This window comes from Trematomus bernacchii, unplaced genomic scaffold (genome assembly GCF_902827165.1).
Source record: "Trematomus bernacchii unplaced genomic scaffold, fTreBer1.1, whole genome shotgun sequence".
In the NCBI taxonomy this organism is placed as follows: domain Eukaryota; kingdom Metazoa; phylum Chordata; class Actinopteri; order Perciformes; family Nototheniidae; genus Trematomus; species Trematomus bernacchii.
Window position 1 is genome coordinate 3,517,486 of NW_022987778.1, and position 16,582 is coordinate 3,534,067.

Here is a 16,582-nt window from a genome sequence, read left to right on the forward strand (position 1 = left end):
ACTTTAAGTAGATGTTGATATTGATACTTAAAGTTTAAGCAAAACAACTTGGAAGGGTTGCACGATTTAAAGGGTATTTCACATTTTTTACAATCAATTTTGAAAATGTGCTTAATAATTGGTGGATGGAAACGCAGGAAAAAGTTCAGGCGTAAATCATGATTATTGATGGCTGGATTTTATTTATCTACTGTGTTACGCCCAGGTCTAGGGGAACCTAGGCGCAGCACAACATTTGGCATTTGGACAGCCAATCAGCTACCAGGCACCACCTGCTTACTCACACGCAGCCACAGACACAGGAGGAGGAAGAAATATCTGCACACAAATGACATAACGACCCAGGGTCGTAACAACTGTCATACATATGGCCTACTGAGTCTTACTTTCCCCAGTCAGTCACTTTTCTTTGGTATTTTTATATATATATTTGGTTACCTTATACATACTTGTGGGATATTTGCCATGCAAGGATGGTCTAATAAAATATGCTATTGGGTTGCATTTTGGGAAATGTAGAATGCAGTGTTTTAAGAGATTGACCCATCGAAAAGTTAGCATATCTTGGCCTCTGCTGCACCGTGAACGTTTCTTTGAAGAAAAATATGTCTCTCACAAGTCTCCTAAATGTATAAAAGTGCTGTGTGAAGAAGACGCCTTCATCACAGTTGGCATAGGGGCATGGTAAAAGGCACACTGAGGGAAACACATTAATAACTTTGCTGGACATTGGTCAAATAAAACCCAAGTCATTATTTGTTCAAGACAGCTTTATTTGAAGTCATACAATGCTGTGCCAAAGTAACCTGCTTACCCTCTCGTTCAAGGTTGTGAAGTCCAAACATTGTAACATGCTGGAGTACTCCCTTAAGTCTGGTGCATAATTCAGCCGAGCATTACCCTCCATTGCACTTGTTGAATTTGAATACATTTTAACATTTTACTTGTTACTAGCACCAGACATACTAATACTTGTAGTATAGACAATGACTCAGAATCAAGAATACACGAGTACGTTTTCACTCTAATCCTTTTATACATCCAGAGTGAACAAGTCCAACCAGATCTTAAATCTCACCAAACAGGAGGCATGGCAAAGCACCACTAAACCAAAACTAACTAACATAATGAAAGGCTTAAGCTCCTTTCTTCGTGCCTCGGGCAGATATTCGTTATTGTTCTGCTGCGTGTTGCTGCTTGTGAACTATTTCCCTCCAGGTTGAGGTGAGGCAGCTGAAAACTGACACCTTCTACACCAGCGCACTGCAATACATCTAAAACATCACAAACTTAAATCATCATTCACTATAAAAATAGTTTTAGGAAGATGCTTTCAGAAACCAAACCATTTCCCTATATTCTTAAGAGTTCTATGTCACTAAAAAGACACATGTTGGGGTTCTCAAGCAAAAATAACTTGAATTTTACTACACATTCAATATCTTTTTGTCTTCTTTTGCATTAAACTGATGTCTTGAAGGATGATTATAAATTACTTACACTTATACTTAAAGTGCACCTATCATGCTATTTTTAGGAAATAGCATAGGTCTCAGATATATAAAAAATAAATAAAAAACATGTCTATGATTATTTTCTAAGTTTTATGGAATTATTTACTTGTTTGTTTTTTGAGGTAATGAGTGGGGATGCAATATTATGTGATTATATGTTTATCAACTGCTTGTTTTATTTAATTGATGTATTATGCTTTTTATTTTAATGTAAAGAATAACGTATTTGTATTATTTATTAGTTTTGTTGTTTGGAAAAAATGAAACTTTGTAACATGTTGAAATGCTTAAAGGTCACCTATCATGCTATTTTTAGGCAATAGCATAGGTCTCAGATATATACAAATATATACAAAACATGTCTATGAAGTGTTTTGCTCAAAATACCAAACAGATCACCCATTCTAGCCATGCCTCATATCCCTCTATTTCACTTCCTGTTTCAAAAGTGCTGATTTGGGGTATAAAGCTTTAAAAAAAAAAATGATAATAAAAAGGAGGGGGCTGAGCTCATGCGGGACCCGGCAGCTACTGTCTAAACTAAATACTGCCGTGATGAAACGCCATATCATGGATTATCAAGGATTATTTCTGAAACAGTATGGAGCTCAAAGGCTTTCTCTCTTGCCGGTTATACCACAAGGTGAGTTCCTTTTTATTTCCTGCTTCTTCACACACATGCTCTGTACAGTACAGGTTAGCTCTGAGTGTTAGCGACGCTAATATAAACACAGACCATATTACGTCCAAAACAGTCGGACATTGTTTCTGATAGCAACTTTCTGATAGTGCCGTGGGTCCACATTTCCGATATTGCATCAGATCTTTGCAACAAGGTCAAACAGTTTTGGCTTTTTAACATGAGAGATTCCCGTTGCAATGCTTTTAGTCTCTTACTGGTATTAACTTGCAAAAGGCTCTGGGCAATCTTTTTCTCTGATTGTTGCTTATTTAATCATTCATATGTAATTCCATAGGGAAATACTTTAGTAAAGCATGACCTGGGGCCTCATTTATAAAGGGATATACGCTCAAAAAATGGCGTACGCCAGTTTCTACGCAATGTTTGCGATTTATAAAATACTAACTTGACGGGAAAATGTGCTGTCCTCCACGCAAACTCTAACCCATGCGTACGCACTAAGCACACAAACGGGAGAGACGAGAAACTGCGACACCGTTGGCAGAAGGAAGAATGGAGAGAAATATGTGGAAATAATACCATAAATAAAATGTTACCTCTCATTTATTAAATATGAAGAATTCATTTTCAAACATTGATTAAAGCCAATCTTTAAATGATTAAACAAACGCCAGTTTGAGACTCCTCAGTGCACACAAAAACATAACTTGGAGAAATAAATAAATACGGATATGTTATTTAAAACCACCTCGAATATGTTGTGTTAATGTTATGAAATGTTTTCTCATAAATTATGCGGTAAGCAGGAGGACAGAATTACGTCTAAACTGACGCCGTTTTGCATTTCTATAGGTTGTAGATACGAGCATGGTTTTATATACTATCACGTTTAATCGTGTTTTATGCCGTTTGCCAAGACTTGATAAGTCGCTCGTAAAACACAGGAGGTATGGAAACTAAGAACACCATATGTGGTAAATTGTACAGCTAATATAACACAATCCATTAGTTGTATTTCCTTTAACTGGTGGATTATGGATATATAGTTGCTGATCGACAGCTGGAACACAAACCACCAAATACAACAAAAATAATTCAGATCCAGTCGTCATGACTCCACTCCGGAGGGATTCCCCGATCATTTCTTACAGTTTCTCATCAAGGGGGTGTCTCCTGTCCCCGGGACAAACACACTGCCTGAGGAAGGTTATGTGTATTTTTTTTGTCATTAACTTTTTTCGGACCACTTATTTATTTATTTTGGTGACGATCCGACCTCCATGCTGCTACTCTGGTTCAAACTGCATCCACCAAACAATATGATTTATCTCGACCTCCCCACAATAACCAAAATCTGACACGGTGTGAGATGTCTTTTTTAGCTGTTCTATCGTAATTTCCTGCGATCTTCTTCATGCAGTCAGTCAAAATGAATGAATGAATGGGCGTTTCTTTGACTATGTATAGGCAAATATGGGCGTTACGAGCAAGTTACGAGTCGATTGTGATTTATAAAGGGAAACAGGCGTAGGGAGTGCCGTACGCACTTCCCTCGCCGGTACGCAATGTTTTGTGAATCGGAAAATGGCGGAAAATGTATGTACCTATTTTTGTGCTTTGTACTACGTAAGCAACCTTCCTACGTCAATCCTACGCAAGGCGTTATAAATGAGGCCCCTGGTTGCCTCACTAGTGTCCCCAAACTAAATAAATGTGTTTTGACGGATTCAAAGTCAAAACAGGAGTGTGTCCACATGTCTCGTGCCAGTTTTTCAAAATGAACAATATTCTACAGCTCAGGTTGAAATACAGAGACACAGGATGAGACGTGTCTGATTTTTTATTATAAATGTCAATTCAAACAACCTCATACAAAAGTACAAATAACTCCCCAACATTGTTTCAGTATCAAAGGCTCATTGTGATTGACCTAACACTAGAAAATAAAACTACGTTCAACGAATTCAAGTTACTACAAATGTACATGAATGTTAGGGACTTCTATACTCAAGTATCAACTGTGACAAAACAATATATAAAAAAAGACCTCTACTGTATCTCACGCCTGGATTTCAAGTAATTTCTACATTTCCACATTGCTCCTCTACTCTAAAATTAAACTAAGCTACAGTATGGCTTGAAAGAATAAAAGACACGTTTGCCTGTGGTCTCCTTTCACTCCCACATCTTCATACAAATATATTTGTGTGCTTATTTAACTGAATAAAAACATACTTAGTGACTCATTTTCAAGATGAATTTGGGATTTGGCTTCACTTTAGTGATATCAAAAGGCTAAGAAAAGGTTGAACAATACTACAGATAACGTAACGGAAATACAAAGCCTGAGTTTTGGGTTTAAATCCTACTGGATTTCAGACAAAATGATCCTCCATGTGACCCATTTCCCCTGTATCATGCACCAATGGCTTTTTAGTTGTCCTTCTTGCTAGTTGTGTGTATTTAACTGTATTGTCATCTACTCTGAAACATTAAACCTAACATTTAGCTATAGTTTCAGGCGTCTAAAGAAGCACTGGGGTCGGGCTCCGTGAGGACGGGGGCGGTGAAGCTGACTCGGACATCCCGAGGATATAAACCCTGCAGAACTCCGTCCACAACAACATCCGGAAGATCTGAAAACACAAGACAGAGCTCAGAGTTTATCCTGTGGAAAGATAGTTACAGAGGCTTTTAAACGCCAACAACAAAACACACTCTTCTTTAAACGTATTTCTTACCTGATGTGCGTTCAGAGAGATAAGGATCCTTATAGAATCCCAACACTCGCTGATTTGGTAACGGATAACTGAGGACACACAAGTTAAATATGATTGATTAGTCATTTGAAATGAGTCACAGAAAAAAGTTATTTAAAAATCAACATGTGTACACAAATAAAAACCTTTATCATGTGTATGTTAGAGCAGTGGTTCTCAACTGGTGGGTCGCAACCCAAAAGTGGGTCGCGGACCCGTTTCGAGTGGGTCGCAGATGTGTGAGTGAAGAAAAAAATAATTGAAAATAAATATATAGCCTATATATATAACTTTTATTTTGAAGGCCCGATGTTCCAAAGCTGTGCATGCAGTAGTAGGCGTTGGACTGGAAGTACCGGAGACCATAAACGGTTTTGAAAACTTCTGTCACGTAGTGATCATCTTCTCAATAAAACATCTTTGCTGATTTTTTTTCGAGTCTTCTGGCCAATCAGAATCAAGATTGTTGCCGGAAGTCCCCACGGAGAATAACTCTGCGGTAGAACTATTCTTTATACATCCATGGGTACAACTTCAGATACAAATGAACACATAATGAAATATGACCCCCGGTTTGATGATTGACAGGTTACAGAAAAATGGGGGCTATCTACCCTACCCACAATTCACACAGACTATCTCCTCTTTGCTCTTCTCACTGTGAGGAGCAGCAAATATTATTAATATGTTGGGTAGTAATAGATTTATTTATTTTCTTCTCAGAGTACCAGAATTTGTAGTTTACATGTTAGTATTTCTAAAAATCTCCTGGGGGAGACCCCCCTTCTGGGGTTGGGTTTTCAGCATGTCTGCCTTTTTATGTTATACAGTTCAGCTTTGATTCCATCATCTCATTAAACCTTTTTTTAAAGCATTCTTTAGTTCTGTGAAGGGGTATATGTACTGTACTTCACTTTAATTCATATTGTATGCTGAAAAGCGTATATATTACAGCACGATTTTTTGTTGAATAGATTTGAGTGGTTCAAATTTTGGGTCGCGATTTATTGACAAAGGAAAAAGTGGGTCCCGAGGCCTGACCAGTTGAGAGCACCATTTTTTATTTTTGGAATGTACCTGAAGTAGGTTGTTTGCTGATTGTTATAAAAAACACAACCAATAAAAAACACGTATTAATGCGTATATGCAGATTTTCTTTTACCATGGCCACTAGACAAATATGTCTCAGGTTTTTTTTCTCTTGTTTCGCATTCAACTTCGCATGTGCCAAATAACAGGGTTAATAAAAGGGTAAACAAGATGCAGTAGTTATTTCTGTTTTGCATCTCTCACTTGTCCCGATTGTGTTGATTTGGGGGGCAGTGAGTGGGTGTTTCTCAATGTCGAGGAAGGCTGCTCCAGAGCCACTATTTCAAGCATACTACGTCATCGAGTGCCGCCGACGGACTGTTCCTATGTCCAGCATACTTGGAATTCTACCGAGCCCGGGGTACTCCGTAGCGAGAAATTTCGAGGCTGCACATGAGTAGACTCCGCGGTCTTAAAATCCCCACAATGCTTTGCGCACGGACCAATTTGGACAAAAATCTGTGGCTGAAAATGTAAGGCGGGGCCTCTCATATGACGCACACCTGCACACTTGCTCGCCTGTTCCACTCTTTGTTTTCCGAATGCCAGGAAAGATTCTTGCCTCGCTTCTGAAGCAAGTGACTCGGAAGACATGTGCTACCAAGCAAGCGTACTCGACATTGAGAAACACCCAGTGTGTCATTACCCACCTAAAGTGGAGGCGGACCTGAGGATTCACCTACGCTCTGACACAGGATATAGAGGAAATACTAAAAAAGTAATCTTACCTGTAATCCTGACTGTCCAATTCGTCAAGTGATCTGAAATCAGAGCACATCATTTACAGATTTACTGCAAGGACACTCTCAAAATACAGGTTATTATACAACTCTAAAGAGTACTTTATCATACAGAGAATATTTGTTTTATAAAGAGAATCATTTTAATGTTTTTAGACTGTAAGTGTAAATATGCACATTGACATTTAATTTGATCTCGTTGCACTGTCATCGCTACTACCTCTGCTTTTACCACTCTTATTTATTTGGTTATTTGTGTCTATTTTTGACTGCAGTGAGAGAAAGACATTTCGTTGTACTTTGACACACACTCCCATTTACAGTCTGTATTGTTCTACATAATTAGTAGTTATGTTTTATACACTTATAAGTGCAGTGAAAACTAAAACTCAATCTCAGGATTTTAACTAGTGTACTGTAATATTTCTACTTATTTCTTCTTCCTTGATCAGATGATATTAAAGAGTCATTGATGCTCTCTACACCACAGTGAAATCTCTATAAAGTTGTTTTATGTTGCTGCATTGCCCCAATCCAAAAACAGAGGAGCTAAATAAAGAGACGTGTCATCCATCTTGCAGTGAGGGGACAGAGGACAAGGGACAGGGGACTCAGGACAGAGGATAGAGGGCAGAGGACAGAGGGCAGAGGACACAGGATAGAGGGCAGAGAACACAGGACAGAGGAGAGAGGGCAGAGGAGAGAGGGCAGAGGACAGGAAAGAGGGCAGAGGGCAGAGGACAGAGGAGAGAGGGCAGAGGACAGGGCAGAGGGCAGAGGGCAGAGGACAGAGGACACAGGACAGAGGATAGAGGGCAGAGGACACAGGACAGAGGAGAGAGGGCAGAGGAGAGAGGGCAGAGGGCAGAGGACAGAGGGCAGAGGACAGAGGAGAGAGGGCAGAGGACAGAGGGCAGAGGGCAGAGGACAGAGGGCAGAGGGCAGAGGACAGAGGACAGAGGACAGAGGGCAGAGGGCAGAGGGCAGAGGGCAGAGGAGAGAGGGCAGAGGGCAGAGGACAGAGGGCAGAGGACAGAGGAGAGAGGGCAGAGGACAGAGGGCAGAGGGCAGAGGACAGAGGGCAGAGGGCAGAGGACAGAGGACAGAGGACAGAGGGCAGAGGGCAGAGGGCAGAGGGCAGAGGAGAGAGGGCAGAGGGCAGAGGAGAGAGGGCAGAGGAGAGAGGGCAGAGGGCAGAGGACAGAGGAGAGAGGGCAGAGGACAGGGCAGAGGGCAGAGGGCAGGAAAGAGGGCAAAGGGCAGAGGACAGAGGAGAGAGGGCAGGAAAGAGGGCAGAGGGCAGAGGACAGAGGAGAGAGGGCAGAGGGCAGAGGGCAGAGGGCAGAGGAGAGAGGGCAGAGGAGAGAGGGCAGAGGAGAGAGGGCAGAGGACAGGAAAGAGGGCAGAGGGCAGAGGACAGAGGAGAGAGGGCAGAGGACAGGGCAGAGGGCAGAGGACAGAGGACAGAGGACACAGGACAGAGGATAGAGGGCAGAGGACACAGGACAGAGGAGAGAGGGCAGAGGAGAGAGGGCAGAGGACAGGAAAGAGGGCAGAGGACAGAGGAGAGAGGGCAAAGGGCAGAGGACAGAGGGCAGAGGGCAGAGGAGAGAGGGCAGAGGGCAGAGGGCAGAGGACAGGACAGAGAACAGGACAGAGGGCTGAGGACAGAGAACAGAGGTTGGATGACAGAGGACAGAGGACAGGGCAGAGGACACAGGACACAGGACAGAGGACAGAGGACAGAGGACTTACTCCATGCTGCTGACCTTCATCCCGGTGTGGAAGTGTTTCAGATGCAGGAAGTCCAGCAGCACCTGCGGCACGTCGTCGTTCTGATAGATGATGTCCTGCAGCAACGGAGAACAATACGACTTTTGAATATGAAATAGTAAATGTTGGTTTTCTGCAGCTACACTTTGGCACATTGCCTTGGCAGAGTGACATGGCATAATATAAACAGCAAGATGATGAATTCATCAGGTGGCACATGAGAATATTCGGAGATGCTCTAGTACATTTCTCGTTTGATCTCAATGTTGAAAATCTCTGGTTTAAGTCAATCAGATAAAAAAAGGCTTGAACTAGAACAACATGTAGATCACACATTACACCCCTTTGTATTCATTTCAGGAGGAGTTGAATACATCTACCTCTGACTACTGAGAATCAGACACATTCATTTGACTCATGTACAGTTACATTTAGCAGGCTTCTCGCTATGCAGTTTAAAGGGGACCTATCATGCAAAATGCACTTGTGTACGTCTTTTATACATGAATATGTGTCCCCGGTGTTCCAGGGAACTCACCAAGTGTCAGAAAACACAACCCTCTCTATTTTCCTCCATACCCAAATCTCTAAAAAAGGGGCTGCAACGGATCTGATAAAAACTGATCCAGATTTGAACACTGTCCTGACGTCAGGACGGTGGCGCTACGGCTATTGGGCCAACTCCACCAATCAGGAGGAGACAGCCACGGCCATTGCCGTTCGAAAGCACTGGAGACGTTGTAGTACATATGCCAGGCCTGTAGATGGTGCTGTTCTCACTGAATCAGCCCTTGCAAAAACAGAGCTAACATTTTTCAAAATGAGGCATGGCTAAAATGCATGATCTGTTTGGTATTTTGAAAAAAAAAAAAGTATAAATATGCCTTATATAGGTATGGTCCTACACTATATTATTCAAATATAGCATGATAGGTCCACTTTAAGATATTAACAAATAAATAAAACTAGTTATGAAAACAGTAATAAAAACAGTAATAGCCATAAAGCAAATACAACAATAAAAGGCACTAGTTACATTTAAAGTCAGTTTAAAGGCTAAAAGCTCAAATCGAAAAAGTTGATCGTACTTTTACTGCTGTCGCTCCTCAACTCTTAAAGAGCCAATTCGAAGACTCAAGTCTCAGAAAGTCAAATCTTTAAATTCTTACAGAAGCATCTATTATTTTCTCTTTGTGGTTATTCACTTATTTCACCTGGTTTGTATAATGTTTCATCTGGTTACAGTTATCTCCTTTTTTCGTGTTCCTTTGAAGCAACTTCTGTTTTGAAAGGGGCTATACAATCTACATTAAATTCAGTTTTGTCAATTGCTTCAAAGTTCCCCGTCAGTTACACAGTATTACTTATTAAAAAATATATTCTTGCACAAGAGCAGTACACAGACTTGCTCTTAAATGACATTGTCGGCGCATTTCTACATACGAGTTGCTGCAGAAGTCCCTCTTGTTACCTGGATGTAATCCTCCAGCTCGTGCCTCCTCTGCTCCAGAGGCTTGGTCCTCAGATGGGGGTTCCTCTTGCTCGGGAGGTCTGGAGTGTGGATGATCTTCCTGAGCTGCAGGACACACAACATACAACTTAAACTTTCAAATAAACTGTGATCAACAGCACATGATGGCTGGAATTAATAGGTACTAATGTTAAGGTTTAAATAACAACCTTTTTTACAACAAGAAGCACTTTATTGAATGGTTCCCCTCTTTTGCACGTGTAAGTGTGTGAGCAGGATTCTTATCTTGGCGTTTGTTTCACACTATTCAACTGATGTTAAGCTGGCTATCAAAACACTTAGAAATGAACCAATAAGGTATGAAGCATCTATATGAAGCTCACCGCAAGTTCTTTCAGGAATACTGGGTTTATATATACATTCACTCCGCAGCTGCATATAATCAGCTCATCACGGGCGTTGTCTATAACCTATTACATTCACCTCATTCTCAGCAGCCAATCACTGTGCTGCAGCCAAACTTTAAAATGGTTCTCCTCTCTCCTGCAGTCAGCTGTGATTTCAGGTTTTCATGCTGCCGCCCGCCTCCTCCCCATCCACCTCCTTTCATCATATCCAGTGCCAGGAGAGCTAATCCAAAGACCTCATCACACCTCCTCTTCATCCCATCTCCTCATCAAATCCAGATCTTCAGCATCATCACCAGTGTCTAGACCCCGGGGGGGTTCCCTATATGCTCACGGCTGCATTTCCCCTTTAGATATACGATTTCAGGATCGGGGTCTAATCGCCAAAGACTTAACATTTATCATATGACATGTGTCAATAAATGTTCTTTAAACAAAATGAAGTCTCTCCTGATTGAACTAAAACGATTACAATAATACAACAATTTCAACACATTTAGAGAGCTGTCATCTTCTTGTCCAACTCATGTGGTTTTAAACAACAATACACATCTTTTTAGAAAGGCAAGAGACCACCAGTGAAGCCTCCTTACCCTCCTATTATCGGTCACAAATAACATATCATCAATTAGCATAACACGCAGTGCCTACTATAGGAAACAGTAATTCAGTAACATTATATTAATTAGGACTGCGGCTATAAAGCGACATACCTTTCTGTGGAGAGTCTGGAATTCGCTGCTTCTTCTGAGCACATAATGTTTCCTCCCATTGAACAACACTTCGACTCGGAAAAGCTGTAAACAGAAGACACAAGGAGACACGTAAAGGATTTATTCACAATCTTTCATTTAGTAAATGTAATGTTTGGAGACGGGAACTATGTCAAAAATGATCAACCCAATATATGTTTTGCTTCTTCATCAACATCAAATTCATTCAAGTGTGCATCACAATACACCATCATCACTTCTCCACCAGGAGGAGGCACAGAGCTTCAATTACATTTCTCTTCCACCATTAATACAACACTTAAATACATGTCATGTACACTGTAGGCCAAGATGTAAACTACTATTAATCATGTCTATCTGTAAACAAATACATTCCTTTATGAACTTTTAAATACAAAGACCTGAGTGACACATTTAGTTAAAAAACTGTTCTGCAAACATACCAAAGAAATACACAGTATGAAAACACATAATCTGTACACTGTATCTGAAATATTTAGACAATTCTTTAAAGAAAACTCTCTTGATTAATATCTGAATGTTGACATTCATCTTAACTGTCCTTGCAGTAGACACTGGGTGTAAACTGTAAACCACAGGAGTAACTTACGCTGTCTTCTCTTACAGATGAATACATTAGAGGGCAACCAAACATCAGCAAATAAGAAATAATAATAAGAGCATTGTGCAGCTGGAGAGAAATTGAATGCTTAAAGATGTGTGTTGAACAAACTGCAGGACGACCTTTGTGGAGTTAGTACTTACTTTTTCAGTAATGTAAACAAACAGAAACAAAGTCTGACGTCTTGAGTCTGAGATGATCAAACTGAGCAGAGGTCAGTTCAGCACACTGCAGTACATTCCCCAGGCTAGTGTCAATGTTTGCCCACTATTTTAAAATGTATGTGTGAATGCAATTTATTACACATTCATATCGTGGTGTCAGATGTGTGTGTGTGTGTGTGTGTGTGTGTATGTGGCACAGTGGGTTGTGCATATGGGTTGTGCACAGGTTCAAACCCCACTGCAGTCAGCATGTCGTTGTGTCCCTGGGCAAGACACTTCACCCCAAATTGCTTCTGTGGGGATTGTCCACAGTATTGAGTATGTAAGTTGCTTTGGATAAAAGCTTCTAACAAGTAACATGTAATGTGTGTGTGTGTGTGTGTGTGTGTGTGTGTGTGTGTAGCAGTATAATGTCACCAAAGTTTTACAGCTGTCTGCACTGTTTGAAAAAGGAACCAAATAACTTCTACTTTTAAGTAGAAAAGTACTGTTCTAGTTTTCTCACGTAATGTTTTACGTACAAAATATTTCAGAGGAACATATTGTACTTTTTAGCTCTGTTTTAAGATCACATTTATAATGTCACACAAAACAAATGGTGACATTATAAAATAGGAGGGTTTGTTATAAATTCCCCTACCAAAGCTTTATATAAAAGTTCAAATGATCAACAAACCGCAGCTTACTTACTGCTATGTTGACGCATCGATAATAAGATCCATATAAGAGCAACACAGACCATTGTGCATAGTGAGTGCTTTTACTTTTATTTAAAGTATATATTTTGATGCCAATGCACAATGTGTATAGTGTAGTATTTTATTGTAACACAGTAAAGGATGGTGAGGTGGAAAAAGCACTCAGATCTTTTTAAATTGAGTGTTTACACACTTTACATTATTAAGTAATTCAGTATTCTTATAAACATGGGCTCAAAGCACCAACAATAAAATCATTCTTATGCAGAATAATGTATAATATGGATTATAAGTATTGACCCATTCTTGTTAATTAATTGTAATTAACCAAGTTGAAACCATCTTTATACTAATACAACATCTTTTAGCAGTTCATTTGTAGTTTGCAGTCACTTTAAGTAACCAAGTCACAGTGGAATATCAAGTACAATATCTTCCTTAGAATTAAAGTAGAAGATTTTAAATGCTTATGTGCACGTAGACCAAAACTGTACTTACAGTAAGTACAGTGATTGAGAAAATATATACTTACCTTTTTCACCACCTTCTTTTAAGGCATATTCAAATGCACAACTCGATCACTTGGTTTTATTTAGTGTTTTTACTATGGATGTGTACTTTTAGATTTGTACTTTTATTAACGTGCCTCTTTCTTTAATATGTTATATTTTTTAAATGTATTTTTTCCTTTTATCTGCTATCCTCTTGGCTGTAACGATGTAAATGTCCTGATTTCGGATTAATACATTATTTCTGATTCTAACTTTGATTATTTAAGCAGTTAGTGTGTTTCCCCTCTGGGAGAAATGGGAGGAAACGTGACGTCACTCTCACTCTTCCTCTTCCTGCAACACCTGGCTCACCTGGCGTCGCACTTCACCTTTAATACACAACTACAAAGCCAAAATAGCACCGCAACAAAGTGATAATGGTGGATAACAACGTGTTTGACGCTGCTGAAAAGAGCGAAATCAAGGTAAAAGTCAAGCTGCGTGCTCACCTTTCTGGATTTCCCCGCCTCATCCACTTCCCTCTCCATGGAGGGGATCGATACTTCAATCATCGGGAATTCCTCCTGCCAAACCATCGGAATGATCAGCTGTTTGCGGGTCACTTCCTGCAACTGAAAGGTAACTCCACTCGGTTTTTCCGCGACAGGAACAGAACAAATAAACTCTCAGCCTGTCTGTCTGCCTGCCTGCCTGTGTGTGTGGTGTGTCTCTCCAGTGTTCTTCCTGTGCTCCACCTCCACACTAATTGGACACACACAACCAGAGGGTGCGTTCAGGGACGTTAAAGGTGCAGTCCGACATTTAGGAACAGAGTCCCTGCTGCTGTCTGAAATAAAAAAAGGGAAGTTTACATGGACAACACAGGACTGGAGTTTACTGTGACGTTCAGTGGGGGCAAGCAGTGGGCAAATTCAACTTGTAGTCAGTGGTATCATTTCATACATTTGTACAAGCTTGCTGTAGTTATACCTTACCTGAGTATTTTAACTTACACTACTTTATACTTCAAATAGACTACATTTTAGAAGCAAATATTGTGAAAAAGGAACAAACTAACTTTATACTTTCTTCTTCTTCTTTATACATCCAACTACAGAAAAACCTCTCAGAAATAAATAAACATATTTAGCAACAAACACAAATAATGCTTTATGTATTAGAAAAGTACTGTAAGTACAGTTTTTCTTATACTCCACCTTAGCTGAGTATTTTAACTTTATGCTACGATATACTTCTTATCGAATACCTTTTGGAAGCCAATATTGTACTTTTTATTCTGCTGCATTTATTTCAAAGCTTTAGTTACCTTACAGATTCACATTATTCACTAACACAACTTATAAATGAACATTTACCTCCCGGCAAGACCAAGTGCTACCGAGGTGTCCCTGAGCAAGGCACGGTCCGTTCCCTACACTGCTCCCCGGGCGCCGTTCATAATGGCAGCCCACTGCTCCTAACACTATGGGTCAAATGCAGAGAAACCATTTCGTTACATAGTTTTTTAATTGTATTTAACCTTTATTTAACCAGATAAAAAGCATTGAGATAAGATCTCATTTTCAATGCTGACCTGGCCAAGAAGGCAGCAACGTTACACATAACACATAACACAAACATGTAAAATACAGAGAACACAACTATGAAAACAAAAAAACAAAACGAAAAGCAGCCACTACATTGTGCACATTTAGGACAGTAAGAAAGGTACACTACTTATTACTGCAAGAGCAGCTGGTGGTGAGGACCTCAGACAACTTCAAATTAAAACAGGCTATAGGGACAAGTGCCGTCAGTTTGAGGCGTGATTGAAGGTCATTCCAAGACCAAGGACCATAATAAAAAAGACTCCTTTTTCCAGCCTCAGTCCGCACAGCAGGTACCTGGAACCGTATCCAGGCGCTGGATCTGAGGTTGTAAGAGTCACAAACTGGGGCAAATCTGGCACAGATGTACAGTGGAAGCTTACCTAAAATGGCTTTATACATTAATAAAAACCAATGCTGCATCCTACGCATAGTAAGTGAGGACCATCCAGTTAGGCTATATTTGCAATGATGAGTCCTATAGGGTGCATTTGATATATATCGCAGTGCAGCATGGTAGAGTGGGTCAAGTTTGGCCAAAACAGTGGGACAGGCAAATCTATAAATGGTATCACCGTAGTCCAGCTGGGACAGGAATAAGCCAGAGACCAACCTTTTACGGGAAGAAATTGAAAAACAACATTTAAGTCTGAAAAGGAAGCCAAGAGTGAATTTCAATTTCTTAGTTAGAACTTCAATGTGATCAATGTTCAGTACTATGTAATGACAATAAAAGTGCAAAACAAACTAAACATATTGACATACATATACAGTAGGTACAATTCCCAGCGGCAGTTTATAAAGTAGAATTAGCTCCACCTTTACCAGCTGTGATGAACACATTATTGCATTAATAATCATAATGCAGTAGTTTTTTATTTATATTCTAAAATGGGCCATAAGGGATGACAAGTATTATTACTTTTGGTACTAGTATATAAAGTGTGTTTGATATTGTTTTATACTGCCAATAGTTTTGTACTTTACTTGAGGTAAGATCTTAAATGCTGGACTTTTATATTATAGTAGTATATTTACAATTGACTATTGCTACGTAAAATATCTGGGTACTTATTCCACCACAGATTTGAATAAAGTATGTAGTTGCAGATTTATAGCAGACAGAATACAGTTGACAAAGAACCACCAACGGAGAATCCCATTTGAAAGCTTGAATAAATGTAGTAATTTACTGTCTTTCCCTTTAGTGATTCAAATGTAAATGATTATTTTGATACCATTGATTGATTGATTGATTGATTGATTGATACATTTTATTTTCGAACAAGTAAAATAAATAATTACAAAAAACAAAGAAATGTTGCAGTGCATAGTCATGTAAAAGAAAACAAAACAAAGTGACATTTACAACAACAACAACAACAGCATTAGCAACATAAACAGTCCCACATCTAGTGTTCGAAAAGGAGTGAGAAGAAGTATAACTTATTTAATCTCACCCCCTTGCCCCTAAATTATTTATTTATAATCTATAATCTATAATCTATAAATAATAATAATTATCATTATTAATCTGCTTTACTTGTTTATTGACATATACACATATATATACACACGCACACGCACACGCACACACACACACACACACACACACACACACACACACACACACACACACACACACACACACACACACACACACACACACACACACACACACACACACACACACACACACACACACACACACACACACACACACATATACACATATACACATATACACACATATATACACATACGCATATACATAGATACATACAGTCAGACACCCTCCCCATCCCTGTACCTGGAGAAAATAATTTCTCTGTATTTCCTCTTGACCTGGTTAATGTCTGGACATCGCTTT

General features: G+C 39.7%; 1 protein-coding gene across 1 annotated transcript; it reads right to left on the reverse strand.

Moving 5' to 3' along the window:
* Positions 1-3,953: 3,953 nt before the first annotated feature.
* Positions 3,954-13,865, reverse strand: snx22 (sorting nexin 22). Its single transcript, XM_034149065.1, has 7 exons — positions 13,615-13,865; positions 11,110-11,193; positions 9,990-10,094; positions 8,501-8,595; positions 6,734-6,766; positions 4,899-4,966; positions 3,954-4,793 (listed from the first exon to the last, which is right to left on the reverse strand). The coding sequence occupies exons 1-7, from the start codon at positions 13,699-13,701 to the stop codon at positions 4,675-4,677; spliced, it is 591 nt and encodes a 196-aa protein (XP_034004956.1). The 5' UTR covers positions 13,702-13,865; the 3' UTR covers positions 3,954-4,674.
* Positions 13,866-16,582: the final 2,717 nt, after the last annotated feature.

Excerpts from the sequence above, each read along its gene's own strand:
- snx22 (XM_034149065.1), bottom strand. The coding sequence starts at position 13,701 with ATGGTTTGGCAGGAGGAATTCCCGATGATTGAAGTATCGATCCCCTCC. Across the intron at positions 8,596-9,989 it reads AGCTGGAGGATTACATCCAG|GACATCATCTATCAGAACGA; the intron begins GTAACAAGAGGG and ends CCGTTGCTGCAG. Across the intron at positions 4,967-6,733 it reads TTGGACAGTCAGGATTACAG|TTATCCGTTACCAAATCAGC; the intron begins GTAAGATTACTT and ends GTGTGTCCTCAG.